The sequence below is a fragment of the Gracilinanus agilis genome, chromosome 5, assembly GCF_016433145.1.
Source record: "Gracilinanus agilis isolate LMUSP501 chromosome 5, AgileGrace, whole genome shotgun sequence".
Classification (NCBI taxonomy): Eukaryota; Metazoa; Chordata; class Mammalia; order Didelphimorphia; family Didelphidae; genus Gracilinanus; species Gracilinanus agilis.
Window position 1 is genome coordinate 110,389,827 of NC_058134.1, and position 24,860 is coordinate 110,414,686.

At 38.7% G+C, this 24,860-nt stretch overlaps 1 protein-coding gene across 4 annotated transcripts in view; it reads left to right on the top strand.

Moving 5' to 3' along the window:
• Positions 1-978: 978 nt before the first annotated feature.
• Positions 979-24,860, top strand: part of HIPK2 (homeodomain interacting protein kinase 2) — a 166,901-nt gene continuing 143,019 nt past the window's right edge. For all 4 annotated transcript variants that reach the window (XM_044679574.1, XM_044679573.1, XM_044679575.1 and 1 more), the window contains exon 1: positions 979-2,060. In XM_044679574.1, coding sequence (XP_044535509.1) covers positions 979-2,060 — 1,082 coding nt within the window. The remainder of the gene's footprint in view (positions 2,061-24,860) is intronic.

Consider the following 24,860-nt stretch of genomic DNA (forward strand, 5'->3'; position numbering starts at 1 on the left):
CATCCAAACCACTGAAACAAAAAAATAGAGAAAAAGCTTAATCTAGTACTTGGGGCAGACTTAAGTACTAAATCAGATCAGTTTACAAAGCTGGCCTAGCTAACTATAGAATTCTCTGAAATTCTATCTAGGAGAGAAAAAAATTTTGTACAGTCAAAAAGTATTAATTTATAGGTTGTATACCAATATGATTTTAATTGGTGCCATTTTCCCTAAAAATAAGTTAGCCTGGTAATTTTAGCCTAGTATTCCTAGTCTCATTTTGCAGCTGTGGGCCTGACTTACTCTTAAATATTTGACTAGAGCAATAAGGCTTTCACTTGTGACAAGTTGGAGAGACATTCCATTAGGGAGTTATGAAAAAGCTCTGTTCCTTGACCTATCAAATGACACTGACAAGTTAAGTGATATTTATTTCTATTTTCTGAAAGATCAATTCTTTCATCTTTTTATGTTTTCCCTACCCTGATGCAAACTCCAATCCCCTTCTGGGCTGTTTTGTGGATTGTTGTGGACTCACTACCCACACTGCCAAAAAATGTTTGATCATGAGCTTTTCCAACTTAGTTAGCTTGGTCTTTAAATGAAGCCTTCATCACTTTAAACATTTTTGGCTTGGTGGAGCACATGTTAAAATGTGTACTGTGTTGGCAAAGCCTTTGAGAACCCTAAGGTTACCCTCATGGCATGATGGGGCATTGGAATAAGACTTTAGTGGAAGAAAAGAAGCCTAGATCTATTCACTTTCTTCCATATCCATGTCCTGGCAGCCCTCTTTGACTCTACTCTTAGAATTTAAAAAAAATTTTTAATGACAGCAGGTGAAATGCTTTGAGCTATTAAGTCTTTATTTTTATCAGTAGTTAAAGATGTTTCATAGGACCCAAACCATTAAAAGGGAAATGGTTCATCTAAACTTACTTGTGGTAAAAGAGATTTAAATAGCTTTTATACTTTCCCTTCATTTTTCTTTTAGGTATGGCCTCACATGTGCAAGTTTTCTCCCCTCACACCCTTCAATCAAGTGCCTTCTGTAGTGTGAAGAAACTTAAAGTGGAACCAAGTTCCAACTGGGATATGACCGGGTACGGCACACACAGTAAAGTCTACAGCCAGAGCAAAAACGTACAGCCCTCACAACCAGCCACCACTACTGTCAGCACCTCCCTGCAAATCCCCAACCCCAGCCTACCTTACGAGCAGACCATCATCTTTCCAGGAAGCACTGGGCACATCGTAGTAACATCTGCAAGTAGCACTTCTGTCTCTGGGCAAGCCCTTGGTGGACCACACAACCTGATGCGTCGAAGCACTGTGAGCCTTCTTGACACCTACCAAAAATGTGGACTCAAGCGTAAGAGTGAGGAGATTGAAAACACAAGCAGCGTGCAGATCATCGAAGAACACCCACCCATGATTCAAAATAATGCAAGTGGGGCCACTGTAGCCACTGCCACCACATCTACTGCCACCTCCAAAAATAGTGGCTCCAATAGTGAAGGTGATTATCAGCTAGTCCAGCATGAGGTCCTCTGCTCCATGACTAACACATATGAGGTCTTAGAGTTCCTTGGCCGAGGAACATTTGGACAAGTGGTCAAGTGCTGGAAACGTGGCACCAATGAAATTGTGGCTATCAAAATCTTAAAGAACCACCCGTCTTATGCCCGACAGGGTCAGATTGAAGTGAGCATCCTGGCCCGCCTGAGTACTGAGAGTGCAGATGACTACAACTTTGTCCGAGCTTATGAGTGCTTCCAACATAAAAACCATACCTGCTTGGTTTTTGAAATGCTAGAACAGAACCTCTATGATTTCCTGAAGCAGAACAAGTTTAGCCCCTTGCCCCTCAAATACATCCGCCCTGTCCTCCAGCAGGTAGCCACAGCCCTGATGAAATTAAAGAGCTTGGGTCTCATCCATGCAGATCTCAAGCCAGAGAACATTATGCTGGTTGATCCATCCAGACAGCCATACAGGGTCAAGGTCATCGATTTTGGTTCAGCTAGCCACGTGTCAAAGGCTGTGTGTTCTACTTACCTTCAGTCCAGATATTATAGGTAAGAAAAAAATAGGCAGCCATGCAGTGGTTGTTTATTGAATGCCTACCATGTATCAGGTCACTGTGCTGGGTGCATGTAAAGTCAGTTTATGATAAATGATAAATATATAGACACTAAGTATTACAGGCTTTCAGAGGAGAAAGAATTCTCTGGAGACTAGGGTGCTTAGTAAAGGCTTTACAAAGAAGGTTTGTCTTTCTTTGCCTCCTCAGTGACAGGTAGAATTTGGATATGTGAGGGGGTATTCTAGTTAAGGCAGTGGAGAAGCAAAATTACAAAGATGGGAGATTTATTTAGGAGATAATGAATAGACCAACTTCATGGTGGAAGGTGGAAGTTTGTGTTAGTGAGAAATGGGAGATAAGGTTGAAAAGAGGGTAGGATCAAATTATGGAGGACCTCCAGTATAGGCTAAGTAGTTTGGCATTGGGGAGCCATTTATAGTTTTTGTGGAAGAGAATGACATGATGAAAATGGCATATTGGGATAATAAATCTGTTAGTAATGTACAAAGTGGATTAGAGCAGAGAGAGCTAGAGTCAGGAGTTCCAGCCATGTAGCTAACAATAATAGCTAGCATTTATAGATAGATTGATAGATAGATCGATAGATAGATCATACATACATACATACAAGCTTGTTATACACAAGGCATTATGCTAAGAGTTTGGCAAATCTTTTCTCATTTGATCCTCACAACAGCTCTGAGAGGAAAATGCTATTATCCCCATTTTATGAGGAAACCTAGACAAACAGAGGTGTTAGTGCCTTGCTCTGGGCCACATAGTAAGTTTTGAGTCACTAATCAAAAAGTAAGGTAAAGAGAACCTGGACTGTAAGTGTTGGCAGTGGGAATAGATAAAAAGAAATAAGACAGAGATAGTTTTTTTTTTTTTAATGCACTGATTAGCTGTGACAAGGAGAGCTAATTTTTAAGGTTTTCAGCCTAGGTAACTAGGAGAATGGCCATACTATTAACAGAAACAGAAAATCAGAAGAGAGCAGATATTTTTCAAGGAATGCGATTAGTTGAGTCTTTTACATTTGAAGTATCTAGGAAATGTTTGGTGATATTAGAGTTCAGATCAGGAGACAATATGGAGTTGTAAATTTTCACATAAAAAAGATAAATGTTGAAAATGTAAGAGTGAATGAGTTCTTTAGTGGATAAAATAAAGAAAAACATTGAGAGAAACCTGTAAAAGAAAGAGAAGGAATGAGAAAAATATTTAGGGGAAGCAGGATAATATTGTGTTACAGGAAGCCAAAGAAGTAGATCATTTCTAAAAAGATGGATAGTTATTTGAGAAAAAGTCAAGGAAAATGAGAATCATCATGAAAAAAAATACTGGATTTGTTAATTACCTTGTCAATGGTGACTTTTGAAAGTATAATTCCAATAAAATAGTGGGAATAGAAATCAAATTTCATAGAGGGGATGGAAAGGAAATAAGAACAGCAGATACAAATTACTCATTTAAGAAGTTTGGCAATGAAAGGAATCAGAAATAAGACAGTGGCTAGGAGGAGGGTGATGTGGACAGGGGTGTGTGTGTGTGTGTGTGTGTGTGTGTGTGTGTGTGTGTGTGTGTGTTTAAGATGAACTAGGCCTGGGCACATGTGAAAGAAGCTGAAGCTTCTTTCATGGAAATGGGAAATACTGAAAGTGCCAGAAAGAGAGAAATAATTAAGGAAGCAAGATCCTAGATGGTATGGGAAAGATGAGGGGGGAAAAAACTATAGGAAAAGAATTTCACTTTAGATAGGAGGGGAAGAGGTTTGTTCCTCAGATGAGAAAAATTGAAGAGCAACAGACCTTAGCTAGTACTTTCAGGCTAAAAGGAAGGTAGATGAGGGGACTCATGCCACCTTGGCTTAGAGGGATCAGCTGCTGAGGCCCAAAGGAATTGGCAAGCCAGCCCTTGAGGACATACTTAATATTATATTAGTAAATTGGTTACTTAACTTCCACACCCAAACCAAGAACATTAGAGGTGTTTTTGTTTTTACTAAGTGGAAAAGCAGACCTTACTTCCAGTATTTTTAAGTAGATAGCAAGGTAAATGGAGGGAAATCATGTCAGATAGGCTTAATCTCAGTGATATAAGAGGTGGGATCCTCTGTTGAGATTAGCCTGGGAAATGGAGGAGAGTTGGGAAGATGTAAGCAAACCACCTTGAAAGTCCCGTTAATATTAAATAGCATGCATTTGTAATAGATTGTATTAGTAAATTCTCCAAAAAAAAAAACCAAAAAAAAAAAACCTGAAATTCTCCAACAAAACTCTGAGGTCTTCAGGAACAGTGGAAGCATATCCTAAATTGAAGAGTACAGTGGAAGGGCTAAGTTGTGAGGGAGTCTAGAGTTTTATTAAGGACCAGAATTAGACTGACCATGGAGTCCCCATGATGAAAAGGGACTCAAGCTTATCAAACTTGGGCATAGTCTGGGTAATGAGGGAGTGGTATAGTAAGTAAATAGAGGTCCTAACAAATATAAAGACCAAATTTGTTTGTGTGAGAGACCGATAGGTAAAGAGAATGCCATTAATTGGGAGATAAAATGAGGAAGATGAAGACCAGGAACTAAAATCATTGAGAACAATAGTGTGTTTTAGTAGTAGATATCCCCAACAGGTGGATAGTCAATTCAGTTGATAAAACATTTTTAAGTACCTACTATGGATTAGCCACTACACTGAACTTAGAGGATATAAAGAAAGGCAAGAGACAGTCCCTGCTCTCAAGGAACTCAAAGAGGAAAAGAAAGAAACAACATTCAAACAACTGTGTACAAACAAATAATCAACAGAAAGAAAGGCATTAGCATGAGGTGATGTTAGGAAAGCCTTACTATAGAGGTAGGATTTTATTTAATTGTATTTTTTTTAAACCCTCACTTTCTGTCTTAAAATCAATACTGTGTATTGTTTCCAAGGTAGAAGAGTAGTAAGGTCTAGGCAAATTGGGGGTTAAATGTCTTGCCCAGGGTCACACAGCTAGGAAGTGTCTGAGGCCAGAGGCCACATTTGAACCAAAGCCCTCCCATCTCTGAGTCTGGCTCTCAATCCACTGAACCACCTAGTTGCCCCATAAAAGGGGAATTTAAGAATTTAGGAATTTTAGCTGAAATGTGAAGGAAGGCGGTAGTGGGGGATAAGGAAGGAGAGCATTTTAGGCATGAATGATAGCCAGTGAAAATGCTCATAAGTCTTTAGACATAGTGTCTTGAGTGAGAAACAACAAAGAGGCCAGTATAACTGGATCTCACTGTATGGAGGGAACAGGGTGTAAGGTATAAGAAGACTCAAAAGGCAAGAAGGAGCCAGATTCTGAAAGGTTTTGGATGTTAGGGAATTTTATATTTGATCCTGGCAGTGATAAGAAGTCTGTGGAGTTTATTGAGCAGGGGGAAAGACGTGGTCAGATCTATATTTTAGGAAGCTCACAGCTGATTATCCTCTGATGGACTGGAGTGGGACTAGATTTGTGGCAAGGAGACCAATCAGCAGGCTATTTTGATAAATATGATGAGAGCCTACACTAAAGTGGTGACAATGTCAGAAAAGAGAAAGGAATATATGGGAGAAATGTTACAGAGTAAAATCAACAAACTTTGGCTATGGGTGTGGAGAGGAGCATGAGAGAGAGAGTGAGAAGTCAAGGTTGACTTCTAGTTTCTAAATCTAGGTGACTGGGAGGATAGTGGTAAAGGAGAAGTTAGGGAAAGGAGAGTGAAGAGAAAGATAATGATCTCAGTTTGGGGCAAGTTGAGGTTAAGATGTCTATTGGCCATCCAGTCCAAGATATCCAGTAGGCAGTTGGAGATTCTGTGTGGATGTTGGATGAAGAAGAGAGGAATGATGGTGTTTTCTCATTGGTCTGGCAAAGAGAAAAGGACTTAGATGCCAATTCCCCATTTGTGCCTTGATTTGGAAGGAGTAAGAAACAATGAGGCTAAAATGGAAGAGCTCAGTGAAGAAATGCAATGTTTAAAGGAGGCCAGATTTCAATTATTAGGTAAATGAGATAGGAAAGTACTGATAGAAACATGAGAATAAAGAGGACTTTGCCAGCTGTAGAAAGGGCATTCCACCAGACTTGGGTGAAAGGAATTAGGGAAGAGACAGATAAGAGCTTTGCTGATGCTATAATACATTAGAATGAGAATTTGGAAGGTGATAACATTGTGGTGAGATTTGTGCTGGGAATTGTAGGAAGGGATAAGAGAGTGGACTGGATGCCTTAGAATATCCAGAAGATAATCACTACAGTAGAATACATTGCTTCCATTGGGAAAGTGTCTGACACTTGTTTGAAAAAAAGGTATATTATGTATCATCAGTGGGTTAACACCTTTAAGAGGGTGAAAGCCTCAGGCTCACTTTCAAGACAAGTATGTTGTTAATGGTATTGTTTTATATTTAAATTGTAAATTCATTCAAAGAGCTGCTAATTCCTTTTGATTGTTTTGCTTGTAATTAAAGTACAATGCCAGCAGGTGAAAAGCAATGCCTTAGTTATGACCATTTTTTTGTCAATACAGTTAAGCTTCAGTCATATAGATATTATTAATTGAAAAAAATATGAATACTCTTTGAGTATCCTCAAATATCGAGTTCCCTTTCAAAGAAAAACAAAAATCATTTCCTTTAAAACAGTTAAAACAATTGTAGCAAAATTAAGGAACATCATATTTTAAAATATTTTCCTCAATTATATATAAAGAAAAATGTTTAACATATATTTTTTAACTTTTCTTTTTTTTTCAATTACAAGCACAAACAATTTTTGACAATTTTTTCCTGACATTTCTTAATTCAGATTCTCTCCTCTTCCCTCCCCTCCTCATCTCACAAGAGGTAAATAGTCTGATATAAGATATGTCAGTTCTTTCAAACAAAATATATTTCCATATTGCCTATGCTTTGACAGAAGACATATATCACAATACAATTAAAAAAAACTCAGGAAGGAAATAAAGCAGATGATGATCTGCAATCAGACTCTTAACAGTTCCTTCTTTGGCTGTGGATAGTGTTTTTCATCATGAGTCCCTTGTGGATATGTGGAATACTCTGCTGATAATAGTTTAATCCTTCACAGTTGATCATTGTACAATATTTCTTTTACTGTATGCAGTGTTCTGGTTCTGCTTACTTCATTTTGTATCAGTTCATTTAAGTCTTTCCAAGTTTAATAGCATTCCCACTGTAACCATATACCACAATTTGTTTAGCCATTCCCAATTGATGGACATCCCCTTACTTTCCAATTCTTTGTCACTACAAAAAGAGCTGCTATAAATATTTTGTACACGTAGGTCCTTTTCTCTTTTTTTCCCCCTTAAATCTCTTTGAGATAGAAATTTCTTAGCGGTATTTCTGGGTCAGAGTATGCACAGTTTTACAGCCCGAGAGGCACCAAAGAACAGCAAATTTAAAAGATGAAACACATAGAGAACAAGATTTAAAGACATGAACACCTACGTATAATTTGGTACCTTAATCTGCTTGATCATGTCTTGGTACCATATTTTCACTAGGAATTAAAGTATAAGTCCCTACAGTGTCTTTCATAGCTATGGTTATAACTGTTTCATAGCCTCTCTCTTGTATAAGCAGAGGGTTGATTAGGAGCAGGGGTAGGGTGGAGAAGATGCCACCTGACTCTCCACTAATAAAGGAAGTAGTCAGACATGGGAGGTATTTAAGGACTAGAAAGGCAAATTCATTTTTTTTTTCCCTTTGGCTTTCTTTCTTGAGACTTCTAGTTTTTCTCTATGCCAGTAGTCTCCAGATGTTTTTGGTCATGCATCTGATCAGCAAAAATATTTTGTGTCTTCATTCCCAGTATATACTTACTTATTTATAAAATATTTAGTACTATTATGCTAGTAATTTTGTACATTATAAAACTTATTTAAAAATTAAGATGGAATCAGGCAAATGAGGTAAATACTTGATCCTAGTCAATAGGGAGCCAGTAGAGTTTACTGAGAAAGGAAGGGACATGGTTTAAATGATTCAGATAAGTCCCCTTGGCAGCTCTGTGGAGGATGGATTGAAGTGGGAAGATGCCTGAAGTGGGAAGATCAAATAGATGACTATTGTTGCAATCCAAGTGAGGAGTGACCCTGCCTTCTTACCTTCTGACCAATCCGATCCTCTCCATTTTGGGTTCTAGCTAGAGCCCACATTTTGGAGACCACTGTCATATGCCACAAAAAACAAAGAATATCACACTCAATTCAGCAAACACATTAAGTGTTTTTTATGTGCAAGGTACTGTGTGAGGCATAGGCGATACAAAGATTAAAGCTTAGAAATCTAACTCATTCCAAACTGAATGGCGACTAGTTTTCAAAGTGAATACTTCATTAAAGCTTGTCATGTGAGGTTGGAAGCTGCATACTTCTGCATCCATTTCCCTAGTAGATGGGTTTTAGTTTTGCATCAACAATTTGAAATCTTGCAAAAGAGTCTCTTAAAGATGGAAATAATTGTATCCTTATCCAGCCCTATCAAGTATATCCTTCATGAATCATCATGAAGAAGTGGCCTAAAAGTGCCATTCAAGGTTTATCCTCTAGAACAGGAGTCGGCAACCTTTTTGACCATGAGAGCCATAAACACCACATTTTTTAAAATGTAATTTTGTGAGGGTCGTACAATGCTTACAGTGCGAGCTCCTGTAACAGCACCTGAAAAAAAATTGACTTTATGGCTCCTGCAGAAAGAGCCAGATATGGCTCGAGAGCCATACGTTGCTGACCCCTGTCATAGAGTATACAAAGTGTTATGACCATATACACATAGTCACATATTTCTTTCCATAGATAATCTATAGATATGTAGATAGATATTTGGATCTATAGATTATGGTTTTTCAGATTAAGCTGCCATTTTTCTGACTTGGACCTTCCTGCCTCCTTTTTGACCCAAGGGAGAGGTTTGGAAGGAAGATAAGAAACAGGATTCCATAATTATTAGTGGTAGCCCTACCTTGGAAGGGGCATGCAAGTATGATGAACAAAAGTATTTTAGATTGCCAATGTTGATCTAATTTTGTGAAATGAGGGCCAGTATCAGAGGCCCTTACAGAAATTTCTTCTGCACTTAGAACCCAAAAAGTTAAACCAAACTTACCGCAATAATGATGGCAAATCATAACTATGTGCCTGTATAGTTTATAATAACCAATAGTCACAAATACTTTCCAGAATGCCTGATAACATGCTGTGCTCTCAGCAGTGCTTTAAACTAAAGCCTAGGTTTTTTTGTTTGATGACAAGCACTTGTCATGGTGGACATGCATCCCACAATTATACCTAAATTGGGGGAGCATGAGTCCACAAAATTGTTGCATTAGAACCTCAATCTAGGTTGTCGTTACCATAGTCTTTCTTCCTAGGAAAATATATGGATTCAGCTAAGTAGAAAAAGTTCAATCTATTCCCCTTCTTAGAACATTGAATTTTATGCATCATACAATACTCTGTAATTTTCCTCTTCCTTTGAATTGGTTCCTTCCCCTAGACAAAAATTAAATCGTAGTACAGCTGGCCCAAGAGATCACATTGATACTCAGGTTCCTGTTATATACATTCTACAGCTTTCTTCCTAATGATCTCCTTAGATGTTTTACATTTAATCTAAAAGTCAGTAGACACATTTTAGCTCTGTCCTTGTTCTCAGTAGTAATGGTATTTCTAGTCATTTCACAAACCTATAAAGTTTACATTTGCATTTGGCTTGGGGTAAGGGGCATTACTTTAACTAACATTAAAATTCAGGAGGCAACTAGGTGGCTCAGTGGATTGAGAGCCAGGCTCAGAGGTGGGAGGGCTTGGGTTCAACTGTGGCATCAGATACTTCCTAGCTATGTGACCCTGGGCAAGTCACTTAACCCCCATTGCCTACCCCTTACTGCCCTTCTGCCTTGGGACCAATACATAGTATTGCTTCTAAGACAGAAGGTAAGAGTTTTTAAAAAGGCTATAGGAATCCAGCCATAGTTTCTCTTTAGAGTTTCAGCCCCACACCAATTCAAGTCTCTCCCTTCTCCAGGACAACCTTTTCACAGCTGCCAAAGTGATTTTTTTTTTTTTTAAGTTTAGGCCTGACCATATCAATCTCCTGCAGACAAGGTGCTATGTAAAGAGCCAATGGGAAAACATCTTTACTGATGAATGAGTTGAGGTAAACAGAAATTGGTGTTAAGATTATTTTACTTTCCTTTTTGGTATCTGAGTCAAAATTAAATTGTAACTATTTCATTGTAAGAAATTTGGTTGTGAGGGAGAGACATACTTGTTACTACTTTGAAAGAATTACCCTAGTTTGAGATATGAGGAGAAGGGATAGAGTGTTATACCATGGGTCCATTTTCATTACCAGACTTTAGCCTCTAAGAGGGACTATACCAATTCTTTCTCTCCACAGTCTGTTTCTCCTCCCTTTGCCATTCTATCAACATACTCAATTCATCTTCTTTTCAGTTATTTGCTTGCAGCCCTGTTTATCTAAATGTGAACCATTTTGTTCCCATTTCCTCCATCCTGATGGCATAAAAAAGAAATATTATGTAAAGTGATCTGGCTTTACACTGCTCTGCCCGGAGGTAGATGAAAAACAAGATGAGATGACAAGGGAAAGAAAGGCTTTCCTCAGAGTGATGATCACCATTAGAATCTTAACTCTTCTATATTTTAAGATGTGCTTTTGTTACTATAGTTTCTGGTTTGGAAAACTGAGGCTGCTTCTTTGACACTACCTTTAGAGGCTATCAGAGTGCCACAGTAATACTTTGTATGACATTGAAAAGGCACTCAGATCTAATAGGAAAAAAAAGTCATTGCTATCACTTTTAACATTACCAAAAGTTCTGCTTTAATTCCCACCTGGAGTGGGAAAGTGATCCTGTCTTCTTACAAGTTATTCTAGCTATGTAAACTCTTTTTAAAAAACCCTTACCTTTTGTCTGTCTTAGAATCAATACCAATTCTATGGCAACAAAGTGGTAAGGGCTAGGTAATTGGGCTTATGTGATTTGCCCAGGGTCAAGTGTCTGAGGTCAAATTTAAACCCAGGTCCTCCCAACTTCAGACCTGGCTCTCTATCCACAGTACTACATAGTTGCCCCTAGCTGTGTAAACTCTTAACAAGTTCTACCAAGTTAGAAAGCTTCAAGTATAGATCCAATAAAAATATAGTGTGTCTGCTAATCAAGGGCTAACAGAGAGGTTGAGAGAGGAACATCACTGTTAGCTACAAGACGATTCACTTTTTAGTATACACGGAACAGATACACTATAACTACAGAATAAGTGCCTACCGTGAGCTTAATTACTCAAGGCCTGAGGAAACCAGACTACTGGCATGGACTCCCTGCCATCCCCCTCAACTCCCCAGAGTTCTGACACTTAGAACTTTTGTTACCTTTGTGTTTTTTTTTTTAAACCTTTACCTTTTGTCTTGGAATCAATACTGTGTATTGGCTCCAAGGCAGAAGAGTGGTAAGGGTAGGCAATGGGGGTTAAGTGACTTGCCCAGGGTCACACAGCTAGGAGGTGTCTGAGGCCAGATTTGAGCGTAGGACCTCCCTTCTCTAGGCCTGACTCTCAATCCATGAGCTACCCAGCTGCCCCTCTTTTGTTACCTTTGTGACCTTGGCTAAATCACTTAATCTGCCTGGGCCTCAGTTTCTTTTACTGTAAAATGAAGAAATTGGATTACATGTACTTCCTGCTTTGTAGTAATGATCTCATGATTCACACTGACCTCCCCAGTCATAGTACCTAGAAAGTGAGAGGTCCCAACCAAGTGGCATCTATGAGTAGCAAATCTGCACCTCCTGCTTTCCCAGGCTCAGTGATTCAGTCACCATCTCCTAGAATGAAAGCCCCCATAGCCTTCTCTACATACTCTCCTCACCAACTAGCTCAGTCCCACTATTATCCATTCCTCTCCTCCTTTGCCCTTCCTTTCCATTGAGTCCTCTGAAACTAAGAGCATGAAATTGTAAGACTAACTTTCTTTTATATGATTTGAGCTTGGTTTCATTAGCACCAAGTTCTAACCAACTAGGCTGACTAGCCCAGAACTAGAATTCCATAAAATTCTAATGTATAAGCAGGGAACATACCCCAGATAAAAAAGACTGCTAAAAGGCTGAAACTACAAATAGGCTCATGAAGGGTTTAGATATTCATGGATTAAAGATCTGTAAATGGTTATTAAGGGGTAGTTAGATATGACTTTGAAGGGAGCTTTGACAGTAGTAGCATTGTAGGAGTTGTTTTTTTAATCTATTTGTCCTTGCTTCTGATGGAGGCAGAAAAAGAGTTGCTGGTTTACCCTTCAGAAGAGGCTTATTAAATGAAATATTCCACCCACCAACAGTCTCAGACTCCTAGGGAGATGGTAGAAGTTATAAATATGTGAAAGCTTTTAGGCTTGCAATTACTTTGCTGGGTAGAAGCAATAAATAAATAAATATAAATAAGTAAATAAAAGTGTAATCTGGGCATTATGTTGTTAGGTTATCTGAGATTCTGCATTACATGTCTCTAGGGCCCAGAGCTACCAGATGAAAGAAGTCTAAATGAAAAATTTCATAGGAAAAAGTAATCAAAGTGGAAAGCTGTCAGTATGGGTATTTGAGAGTGTACATCTTTACAAATATATTCAAGTATGCTCCCACAAAAAAATCCCACTGGTCCAGGCAAATGAAAGCATATGCATACCCAGACATACATAGGTACATACATAGTGGTCTATGGAATCATACATAGAAACAGATACATCCATCACTTCATAGAAATATACCCCTATACAGATGTGCATACTTAAGTTCACATACATACATGTCTCTACTTATATTTATACTTAATATTTCCAAGCTCCAATTTCTTCATAAAATGGGGGAATTGGATTAGATGATCTCAAAGGTGCCTTCAGGTTCTGACTTCCTGATGATATATACATCTATACAAAATATAACTGTAGCTATAGAAACATACCCACAGATTCTGGGAACTCACCAGGAAGCACCCATTGGCTTGCTGAAGGAAGAACATTTGCTAGGAGATGCCCTGGTAGGTGTTCTCTCTGTGTGCACTGCCCTCAGCTTTTCCTAGATTTAGATCAGTAGCTCAGGAAGGTGCTAGAACTTCTGGGCCTCATGGCTTTTTCAGAGGAAAGCTTTTCTCCCAACCTGTGGTTAGGTGCAGGGGTGCAGGCAAGGGCAGGCTGAAACCAACTCATAGCAGCTCTCTGGAGCTGGTTTTCATTTTGAGCATTTATACTTTGGAAATCAGGAAACACTACAAATCAGGGCTTGACTTATTATTTTGTTTAGACTTATGAACAGAGATGGAATAATGCAGATTAAACTTAAAAGTGTGTCATATGTGCACTTTTTTCTTCTTCTGGAGAACAGATTGTTCAACATGTTAAAAGTTAGCAGTTGTTAACACCCTAATGGGTGCAGGGCAGGTTGAAACTCCCTGGTATTGACTGTTCTCCAAATGACACCCACTTATGATACTCTTGGTCATATAGAGACACATAGGAACATCTGAGTGTGGACAAATTGAAGTTATTTCACTGAGTGGGTAGATGGTGGGAGGAATAAAGGCTTAGAGTGGTAGAGAAGAGACAAGTGAAAAGCAGAGAAGAGGCATCATGCAAAGAATATGGCTTAGATCCAGAAGACTTTGCTCTGAGTCTTTGTCCCTCCACTTCCTGTTGATGGGACTGTGATCCTTTCACCCCAAGTGTCAGTTTGATTATCACTAACGTAGAAATAAGGATGTGTTGAAAGAAAATCACTTTATGAACCCTTAAAAATTATATAAATGTTGAGCTATCATTCATAATTGATGTTATTTTTGTTCAGTCCTTTTTTTTAACCCTTCTCTTCCATCTTGGAATCAACACTGTGTACTGGTTCTAAGGCAGAAGAGTGATGAGGGCTAGGCAAGGGGATTAAGTGACTTGCCCAGAATCACACACCTAGGAAGTGTCTGAGATCAAATTTGAACCCAGGACTTCCCATCTCTAGGCCTCACTCTCAATCCACTGTGTCACTACTGTGTTTGTTATTTTTTCACATTATCAGCATCTATTGTAGAATTACTGCTTGTTGACTTTTGACTTCTTCCTAAAGTTTGCCCTTTTGTTGTGTTTGTTTTAAATTCAGGGAAATGTATAGCAGATTCCCTATGGACATATGGGAGACTTTGAAACTACATTTCCCATGATTCCTCATGGCAAACAGGAAGTATGATGATGTAAGAGAGGGGATAAGTCTCCTGGGTCAGGAGGAAGTGGCAATTTAAAACAGTTGGGACTAGGAAAATCACCATAATGGATTGAGGGGGTCTAGTTGATTGTCTCAGGCTTCTACTGCTGTCCTCACATGGTCTCTCACAAGAGACATTCTCTCTATGTCTGTGCCTGTCTCTGCCTCTTTTCTTCCTTCTCTTCCTTTCCCAACCTCATTCCTTGGTGTATGTGTGTGCATTTAAGTCCTAGGGTTTATATATTTTTAAAAAATGTTATAACTGCATTCCAGTATATATTGTTTTCCTTTGTCATCTTATGTATATATAGATATATTATTTTAGGTATTTAAAAACAAAGAAGCCTAAGAATTTCTGCTCAAGGGGACGTAGAAACCATCTGCCCATTGCTCCTATCTCTCATGGCTCCAAAGGCATTCTTTATTTAGGGAACCGAGCTCCATGGAGAGTGGGTGGCCATTAAACTTTCCCATTCACAACGGGCACGGGCAACCATCTTCCCTCTGTCTCCTATTGGCGGTTGGAACGGATTGTGCCTGAGGTGCCGGGGAAGGCAGGTTTCGGTGGTGAAGGAGAGAAGGCGCCGTGGTGGCTGGCCTGTGTACGGGCTCTCTTGGGGATGTTGGCTCTGGATCCCTTCTGCAAAGTAAGGAGAGGTGTGGATGTCGCTTGGAGAACAGTCGCTAGAAAACGCTGGCAGCTACCGTCCTCCTTCCAGGCAGGGGTCGCAGTTCCGAGGGGAGGCTTCTCTACAGAAAGTTTCCGAGCCGCTGGCTCTCCTGAGACCCCGACTTGGAAACTGCCCTGACAGCTGCCGTGTTGGGAAGGGTGAGCCGAGTCACTAGCTAAAGACCAAGAGAGTATCCTCCGGTTTCAGCCCGATCGCCCGGGAGCCGGCTGTTTAGCGGAGTGGGTGCGGGGGCATGCGCACGCGCACAGGAGGGCGTCCCTGGCGTGTCCCTAGAACCTGCGAGTTGAAGGGGAGAAGGGCCATGACGTAAGAGTTAGGGTGGCCACAGAGATGGGGTCCGGCACTTTCTTCTGTTCCAGCAGACTTTCTGTGTCTTTCATTCTAGTCCTCCTCTTCCTCCTTCTGGTCACGCACAACAGGCACACGATAGCAGATCTCCGGACCCCACGTTCAGATGCTGCCTTGAATGTCACCCACGTTCATACACCTTCCCAAGCCTTTTCTCTTTCACACATTCCTAGAAATACTTACACCGTCCATCTTGGACTCTAGACCTTAAAGCACGGCCTCCACAATTTCCTGTGGCACCATTTCCATTTACTGAATGCCACCTTTCCTGAATTATTACAACTTTGTTCGCTTCTTACCGAATCCATTCTCCCCACCTTTGTATCCCACATTTGGGTCATGATGTGCACCTGCTCATTCGAGAAGCACCTAAAAGTCTTTCTAAATAGAGATAGAACCTGGAGTCAAGTCTGGGCCTGTGATTTCTTGGGCACTAGGCATAGCCAGTGGAGGACCCTTCTTCTAACAAGGCAGCTTCACACCTTCTTTGTACCTTTTTGGGTCCTAGATAGTTGGCTTGAACACTGGGAGCTCAAGTCTTTGCCAGAGTCACCAAGCCAGTCCATATCAGAAGCAGGACTCACTCTCTGAGATGGTCCTCCTGAGCTCTGAGGCCAGCACAGTATCCTCTAGGCCAGTGATGGGCAAACTATTCCCGCCAGCCAGATCCAGGCTTTAGAATCTCAAATAAAACTTTAATTTTTCTTAAGAAGAAATTAGACGAAGGCAAGATTTGAACTTAAAACCTCAAGGGCCAGAAGTACCTGACATAACATAGAAACTATCAGCTAACCAGAGGCTCAAAACTAAATAGACATTCTAGAATTGTTCCCTTTAATTTAATGTTCGTATTTGAAAATGGAATGTCTAAAGAACTCTTGGAGATGGAAGGGGGAAATATAGGAGAAAGATAACCTCCAGAATCAGGAAGAGATAGAACCTGGGGCACAAGTGGAGGGCAGAGCTTAGAGGAGAGGATGAAGCTGCCTCCTCTGAAACTGGAAAGAAACAAAGAGGATCTTTGTAAAGAGAGATATGCTGAGGTTGGGGCAAAGGTGGCTATGATTCGGCTGCCACTGACTCTGCTTTACTTTGGCTCTGGCCATTGGAAGGGAGAAGATAGAAACTGAAGGCCCAGAAAAACCCCACTGAAAGAGATCTCATATGATGCTTTGTTACTTCTCTCTCTCCTGCCATTCCTTAGGAATATGTGCACAGCCTCGCAAGGGGCACTTGTAAGAGTTGGTTGGCCAAGAATGGGGCCCTTCCAAGGACGCTGCCCCTAAAGAATACCCCTAAGATGAAGGCACGTGAGGGGCAGGAGAGGAAGGGAAGTGCCTGCTTCCCAGGAGCTCACAGTCATGACTATAGACTAGAGCAAGGCTTCCTACCATTTGCAGAATGGAGAAACTCTACAAGTTTCTTTGGGAATTAAGTGAGTGGGTGTTTGCATTTTAACAGCAGGAAGAAGAATGGTATCCAGAGCTTTCCTAAAGATGCTAAAGAAAAGATTGAAAGAAGTATTCAAAAGAAAACAAATAAGACTTGGGGATTATTTGCCCCTAGATCTTGGGAAGGTATTGTGAAGCATTCCTCACCATGGGATGTTTGGCTTAGAGGTTCTTAACCTCAGGGTAAGCTAGATTTTAGGGAGTCTGGAAAGTTGAGTGGACTCCCTTTCCAAACCTTTTAATACATTGTCAAAAGGTGCTAAAAGTATGTATTTAATTTTCCACAAGTCTTTATTACCTCATTGATAGAATAGGCCCAAATATCAGTGCTTCCTTTTTTATCTGTATAAACTGGAGTGTTAACCTAAACTCCATTGTTGAATATTTAATCATGTACTTCATACTGCTGTAATTTTTTTTAAACCCCCTTACTTTCCATCTTAGAATCAGTACTATGTATAGGATCTACGGCAGAAGAACAGTAAGGGCTAGGCAATAGGAGGTAAGTGACTTGCTGAGGATTGCACAGCTAGGAAGTGCCTGAGACCAGATTTGAACCCAGGACCTCCTATCTCTAGGCCTGGCTCTCAATCCACTGAGCCACCTAGTTGCTCCTCTACTGTTATTTCAATTATTATTATTACTAATGAAATATAAGGTCTTTTGTTAGATTGGAGAGAAAGGCACATATTTTCTCCCAAAGACATGTGAGTTGTTTTCAATATATAGACCTTACCATGATTCTTTTTTTTTACCTGATTACTTTTTATTTCATCCAAAGGGGATATTTTTGTTCATTTCCATTAATGGGATACCGGGATTGGGGTAGTCATGTTTGGATATAGCAGGGTAAAAAATAATCTATATTGATTGCTCTGATGAAATAGATTATACTATGGTATTTATTTCATATGCTGCTTCACTTATAGGTCCTATGACCTAGAGACTGATTGTCTAAAAGTAACTAGAGGCCTCTGGAAATGGCCATATAACAAATTGTTACATCTGAAACATCTGCACTTGGAAGTTCAGGAAGAATAGTTATAATGGAGTTTTGTAAATCATATTTTACTATGCAAAAAATTTGGTCCATAATGTCATACTCATTGTTTTTGCATGTTTATGCCAATGTTGTATGCATTCAGGTATCTGATATCTTTGCACATTAAAACTGGTTACTAATAGTTATCCTAAAATCAGTTCTTCACCATAACTTTATGACATATTTTTCATGGTTGGTTACAGTAAGATAGCTAGTTTTTTAAGACAAAATTTTTTTTTTGGACACAAAAAGGTTTTACATATATGGATTGTTGCCACCTCCCCCCTCCCACCACTTCATCTCCTCTAAATGAGATATCTTCAAAATATTTTGTCTCTTTTATCTACATCACAGTAGATGTACTTTTGGGAGTCAATGTCCTTATCCCTGGGGTGATATCATAAGATGATGGCATGCATATCTAGCAAAGAAATCTGGGGTACACCACAACCATCAGGATACAGCTTCAGACACTGTTGGTGTGATGTAAAAATGTTATCCTGTCTCCTTAAAAAAAAGAGGGTCTGTGTTATGCAAACGTTTCTTCCAATACTAAGCTTCCTTTAAATGGAAAGCAGCAAGCTCAAGAATATCATCATCATCATCATCATCAATATTATTATTGGTGAAACTTGTCATGGTGAGAAGCCAGTGTTCAGGAAACCTGTTTAATGTAGGAAAGGCACAAAAATCGACTTGAGTGCCATTGTTAACCTACTCTTGCATGGTATGTCATACCAAAAAAGATCTTTCTGTGGAACTATTCTAAATAGTCAGTTGCTTTATACTAGTTAAAAACAGGGAGTTAATAATAGAAATTGTCCTTGACTTTCTACTTTCTTTGATGCATAAGAGGCTTTCTCATTGTAGAGCCTCTCAAAAGTTCCCTCCATGGTAGTTAGACTTTTGCTCTTTTGGTTGCAATTGGAATGCAGATGCAGATGACCCTGGAAATCCATACTCCTTAAAATGACTTTTTAAACCCTCCCAATTTCTTCTTCCATGTTTATCCCTCATTATTCCCCTTCATCAGGGGTTCTGAGCATGAGCTTGTTTTCGAAATATTTAAAGACTCTATTTCAATATAATTAGATTTTTTTAATCCTATTATCCTATTTGATTCATTTCAAAACATTATTCTAAGAAAGGATCCATAGGCTTCAGAAGACTTCCAAAGGGTTCCATGATACAAAAAACCTCTGCCCTACATGAATTTTCAGGTCCTAGCTACCAAATTGAACTGCTAATTATCCTTCAAACATGCCACTTGTTTTCCACCTTCAGGCTTTTTGTTTTTTTCTGTCCTGTTCACCACCATCCTTGGAGTCCTCTGACCTCTGCTCTTCACATCCGGCCCCATCCACCCATTAAAACTCATCTCAAATGCTGTTTATTTTGTGATATAAAAGCCTGTGTGAAATATAATTCCTTGTGAAACAGAAAAAAGGTTCCTCCTTTGAATATTTATAACATTTATCTCTACTAGTCATTTAGTGCTTCAATGCTGCCCTTTGTAAGTTATTTTTATTTTGAATATAGCTTAATTGCCGTTTCTAGATGATAAATTTTTAGAAGTCAAAATCCATGTCTCGTGTTTCTTTTTCATCCCCTTGGGTGCCTAATATAATAGGGTATACTTAGTGAATGTTTCTTAATTTGACTAATTGATCTCCAACCCTGACCTCTCTCACCAGTGTATAGAGCTAGTTGAATTGGTTCTTTATATTTCTCTACTCACTGGCTATTTTAATTCCTAGGACTCTCAAGTCTATATTTTCACAGCAAAAAAAGAGAAAAGGGAATTTCTAGACATAGTCCAAGCCAAATATTAGGGCAGACTATACTAAGAGTTTTGGGGAAGATACAAAGGAAAGAGATAACTTATGATCCTTATCTTTAAGGGATTTACAATCTCTTTGAGAAAACACGGCTGCTTTATGTACCCATGGCATTTGCTGGAAACTCTTGGAGAAAAAAAAAATACCAAGGGAATTAGTAAAACCACTGACCTGACCTATAGCTTACCTTAAAGGAAAAGGACATAGTGCAGTGTAGTGGGTAGGGTACTGGGCTTGGAGTCAGGAAGACTTGAGTTTAATGCCTTCCTATGACACTGGCTATGTGATCCTGCTTAAGTCTAATCTGTCTGTGTCTAGGGCAACTGCCTAGATCATATCTACTAAATCCAAGACAGGATTGATCTGTTTTGGTGACAGAATTTGCACAGGCAGAATTCTCCTCAAGGAAGAGATATGGAAAAAAGAACTGAACTTTTCAGAGAAGGGCATATGTGATATGGAAGGCAGCATTTTACAGGGGAAAAGTACTAACTGAGAAGTCAAAGGATCTGGGTTCAAATATCTGAGCTTATTACCTGTGTGACTTGAGGCAAGTCATTTAACCTCCCTGGGCCTCAGTTTCCTCATCTGTAATATGAGAGATTTAGATTAGATGGTTTCTTAAGTCTCTTCCACCTTTAAACCTATGCTGCTTTGATAAAGAGTTGAGAAAAAAAGTTGACATAAGGGTGTGAGGAAAGCTTACCTATGAAGTATAGATTTCAAAATTTATATATGTGTGTGTCTGTATACACACACACACACACACACACACACACACACACACACACACAGGATTCCTATTTAAAGAGAGCTGTGCTACATGTAGGTTTTATTAGTATATATTTGGTTAGATGGGCCTTTAGGTCTAATAATGAAAATATGACCACCACATATATTTGTATAGGATTTGACAGTTTTCCTAGCTCTTTCACATACATTTTGATCCTTAAAACAATTCTTTGAGATGTTTCAGGACAAGTATTTTCAGTGTTTTATAGCTGGAGCAGACACAGAGCCATTACATATTAGGCTCAAGGTCAACTAGCTAATAAATGGTAAAGCTTAGACAAGAACATATTTTCTGGTCCCAGATTGGTAATTTTACTATACCACACTGGGTGGAAGTGATTTTAGTACTTAGAAGATATTAAATTATTTTATTCAAATGTCTTCTGCTGAGAAACTATGTTTTTAAATGATGGTTTCCATCTACTTTGCTTCTTGAATCTAAGAGGGAAAGAGGGATTATTTATTTGATCATAGATTACAAGTAAAAGAAAAATTTCAAGTAATATTTTAACTGTTCTATTTGGAATAATGCTGCAGGACTTCAATTTTAAAAGAAAAATGGTCAATTTCATGATGATTGCAATTGCAAGAGTAATTAGTAGCCTGATTCAATGTATTCAGTCTTCATAAAAATGGCCTTGATAACCTTCTTCTGAGTGGTTGGTACAGTAAATGAACGATGTGAAGGCTTGTTTGCTTCATGAAAAATGACAATGAAAGAGAACAAAAGGTACAGCCTTTTAGATTAGAGAATGGCTACACAAGAAATACTGGAGGGATAGATTGGTCTGGCTAATCTAAAAACTTGATATTTTCAAATGTTCTTTTCTTTCATTTGGCTGTCATAGAAAAGTTTTTAAATGTGCTCATATCATCCTAATCATAGACTTTTTATAGCTTTTTAATTTCATCACTCAATTTTGGCTATTAAAAATAAGATTAAGATGCTTAAAAACAAACCCCCAAAATTTCCATTTGTAAACTAACCCTTATGAAACCTCAGAGCTTTATCCCTGATTTGACTAATGACTTCTAAATGTGAAATGTTTCTCTTGATGTTGCCAGAATGCAAGAATAAAAGAACTACTCATTTCCCACTTCTAATGAGATTTTTACATTGTTACATTACATTTTACATTGTTGTTCTCACAAATCAAACAAAAGAGCCAGAGGTTTTTCAACATTCATTCTACATAAACATCTGTATTCCCCACAGTAGGTATGAGCTTCATAGAGGAGAAGCTGTAGGGAAGTTCTAGAGTAAAAAAACCCAGGCCAAAAAGTACAGGTTAACCTTTGGACACCTCTGGTCCACCCATTGGAGGTCCTGCTTATATCACATGATATAAGCCATGTCACATCAGTTAGTAGGTAATGTGCAAGGTCTGATGTGAATTATTCTTCTAGGTGTAGCCTGTTGGTAGATGCCTACTCATTTCCAAACTGAACTGAAAGGAATCTGTGAAATTCATCCTATTTAGAATTCCTTCCCTGCCCTTTCACAATTGGCTATGGCCCCTTGATGTGATCTGTAGTTGTAGGGTGGCCCCAGGGGCTCCCAGAGCTGACATACGGACCCTCATAATTTGTTGTTGGTATAACAATTTATAGAATGCTATATGTTTTCAAAGCACTTTCATATAAATTATTCTATTTGATCCTCAAAACAACCTCACCCAGTAGCTAGGACAGGTGGCCATCCTCCTTATTTTTATGGCTGAGATGAGCTTTAAGTCAACTGCCTAAAATTACTTAGGCAGGTGGTGACTGAACTAGGAGTAGGACATGGGATTCCTGACCCCTGGTCCACTGTTCTAATGCCTACACCGTTGAAAAAGTAATGGATAATTTGATACTCCCAGTTTGCACTATTATGGGGTGTTGATTAATACAGATATCATTTCTGATGTCTGTCATACTGGATCTCATATTTTCTAGAAGATGGATTTGGATTTAAATGTCTCCTTCCCTTCCCCCAGTCTGACTCAGAGAAGTATCTTGTCCTCCTGAGAGTCTGAATTACCATTTGTTCTCTTGGTCACATTGGGAATAACATGCTTTGTTTTGCAGGGAATTATGTAGATTTGCATTCTTGTTTTGGTGTGACTGTTGCTTTCTCCTTCCTCTCCCCTATCCTTAGAGGCAGAGGAGCACAGGCTCTGCCCAAGTATGTCATCATTTAGAATCTGTCACCTGAGGTCATCTGAAGATGCTTTGAAATTCTATGAGTACATTCTTGATGAAGAAAATGTGCCTCTGCACCTGCCAGTCTATACCCATGCATTTTCACAATGGTAGTTTGCCTAGGACAGTGGAAAGAGCACTGGATTTAGAGTCAGAAGCCTAGCTTCTGGTCTCAAATCTGTCACTCCATATCTGTTTCACTTAACTTCCCTGAAACTCAGTTTCCTTATCTGTAAAACGTGGATAATAATCCTTTCATCATCTAGCTCATGGAGTTGTTGTGAGGGTCAAATGGAATAATGGATGTCCATCTCTTTGTCAATTGTACTCACTAGAGAAATTAAACTGTTTTTATTATGTCTCTGTCAAGTGAAGACTTTCAGCATAGATGGATTTTTGTCTGAATCTTTTTAGAGAAAAACTATCTAGAACATTAATCTATAACGGGTATAAACCATGGAGCTCAACTCATTGTAGCCCAACGAATGAGGAAACCAAGGCCCAGAGAGATTAAGTAACAGAGATGGCAGAGTCAGGATTTAGAACCTAGATGTTTGAAAGAAAAAAAGTTACTTATTAGAGTGTTTTTTAAATGTTTGTTAGAAGTACTCCCTTCCTAAATCAAAATACATAGCTTTGCCATCAGAGAGAGCTGCTATGAATATAGGTTCTTTTCCTTTTTCTTTGATCATCTTGGGGGGAACAGATGCAATAGTGGTGTTGTTGGATCTAAGGATTTATATTGTTTTATAACTCTGGGCATAAACCCAGGTTGCTCTCCAAAATACTTGGATTAGTTCACAATTCAACCAACAGTCTATTAGTGTCACCACCTTTCTTCATCACCTCCAATATTTGTCATTTTGCTCTTTTATTATTTTAGCAATCTGATAGGTGTAAGGTCATATCTAAGAACTACTTAGATTTGCATTTCTCTAATCAGTAATGAATTTAGAACACTTTTTTCATATGACTACATATGGCTTCAATTTCTTTGTCCAGAAATTGTCTGTTTATATTTTTTCACCATTTCTCAATTGGGGAATGGCTCATATTCTTTTTTTCACCTAATTTACTTTTAATATCACTCTTTACATTTAAGTCATATACCCATTTTGAATTTATCTTGGTATAGGGTATGAGATATTGATCTAAACCTAATTTTGGCCATACTATTTTCCAATTTTCCCAGGAGTTTTTGTCAAATAGTGAGTTTTTCTCCCAAAAGCTGAGATCTTTGGGTTTATCGAACATTAGATTGCTGAGGTCAATGACTCATTCTCATAAATTTGACAAAAGTTCTCTATATATTTTAGATATGAGACCTCTACCTGAGAAAGTGTCTATACATTTTTCTCCAATTTTTTGCTGTCCTTCAAATCTCGACTATATTTGTTTTATTGGTATAAAAATTTTAATTTAATGTAATCACAAATACTTATTTTATATCTCACAATGTTCTCTTGTTTATTCATAAATTCCTTTTCTACTTCTAAATCTGTTAGGTAATATATTCCCTAGTCTTCTAATTTGCTTATGATGTCTCCCTTTATGTTACGGTCATATATCTATTTGATCTTATATTAATAAATTTGGCTTTTCACTTAATACATTTCCTCTTCCCCTCTCTCACTTCACAGTTTTTATTATTATTCAATCATTTTTTGGTTATGTCTGACTCTTCATGATCCATTGGGAGTTTTCTTGGCAAAGATATTAGAGTGATTTGCCATTTCCTTCTCATTTTACTGATGAGGAAACTGAGGCAAATAAGATTAAGTGACTTTCCCAGGGTCACACAGCTAGTAAGTGACTGAAGTCATATTTGAACACATGAAGATTGTCTTCTGACTCCAGACCCAGCACTCTATCCATTGAAGCACTTAATTGTCCCACTTCACAATACTCATCCTCTAAACCATTAATGGAGGAGCAGAGAAGTATTATCAGCCTGGAACTTGAGTCATGGATTGGGGGGAGAGAGGAAGGAGGGATGGATGTCCAGGAACCACTCTGGTTTCTTTTATTTTCTACACTAAGTTATGTTTCTAATCCTATCCCTGAAAGCAGTGGAGTCATACCCAGGATATTCACTCCAAATTGCCTAGTGGCAAGATTGGCTTTTAATGCTGACTGTATTTTTGC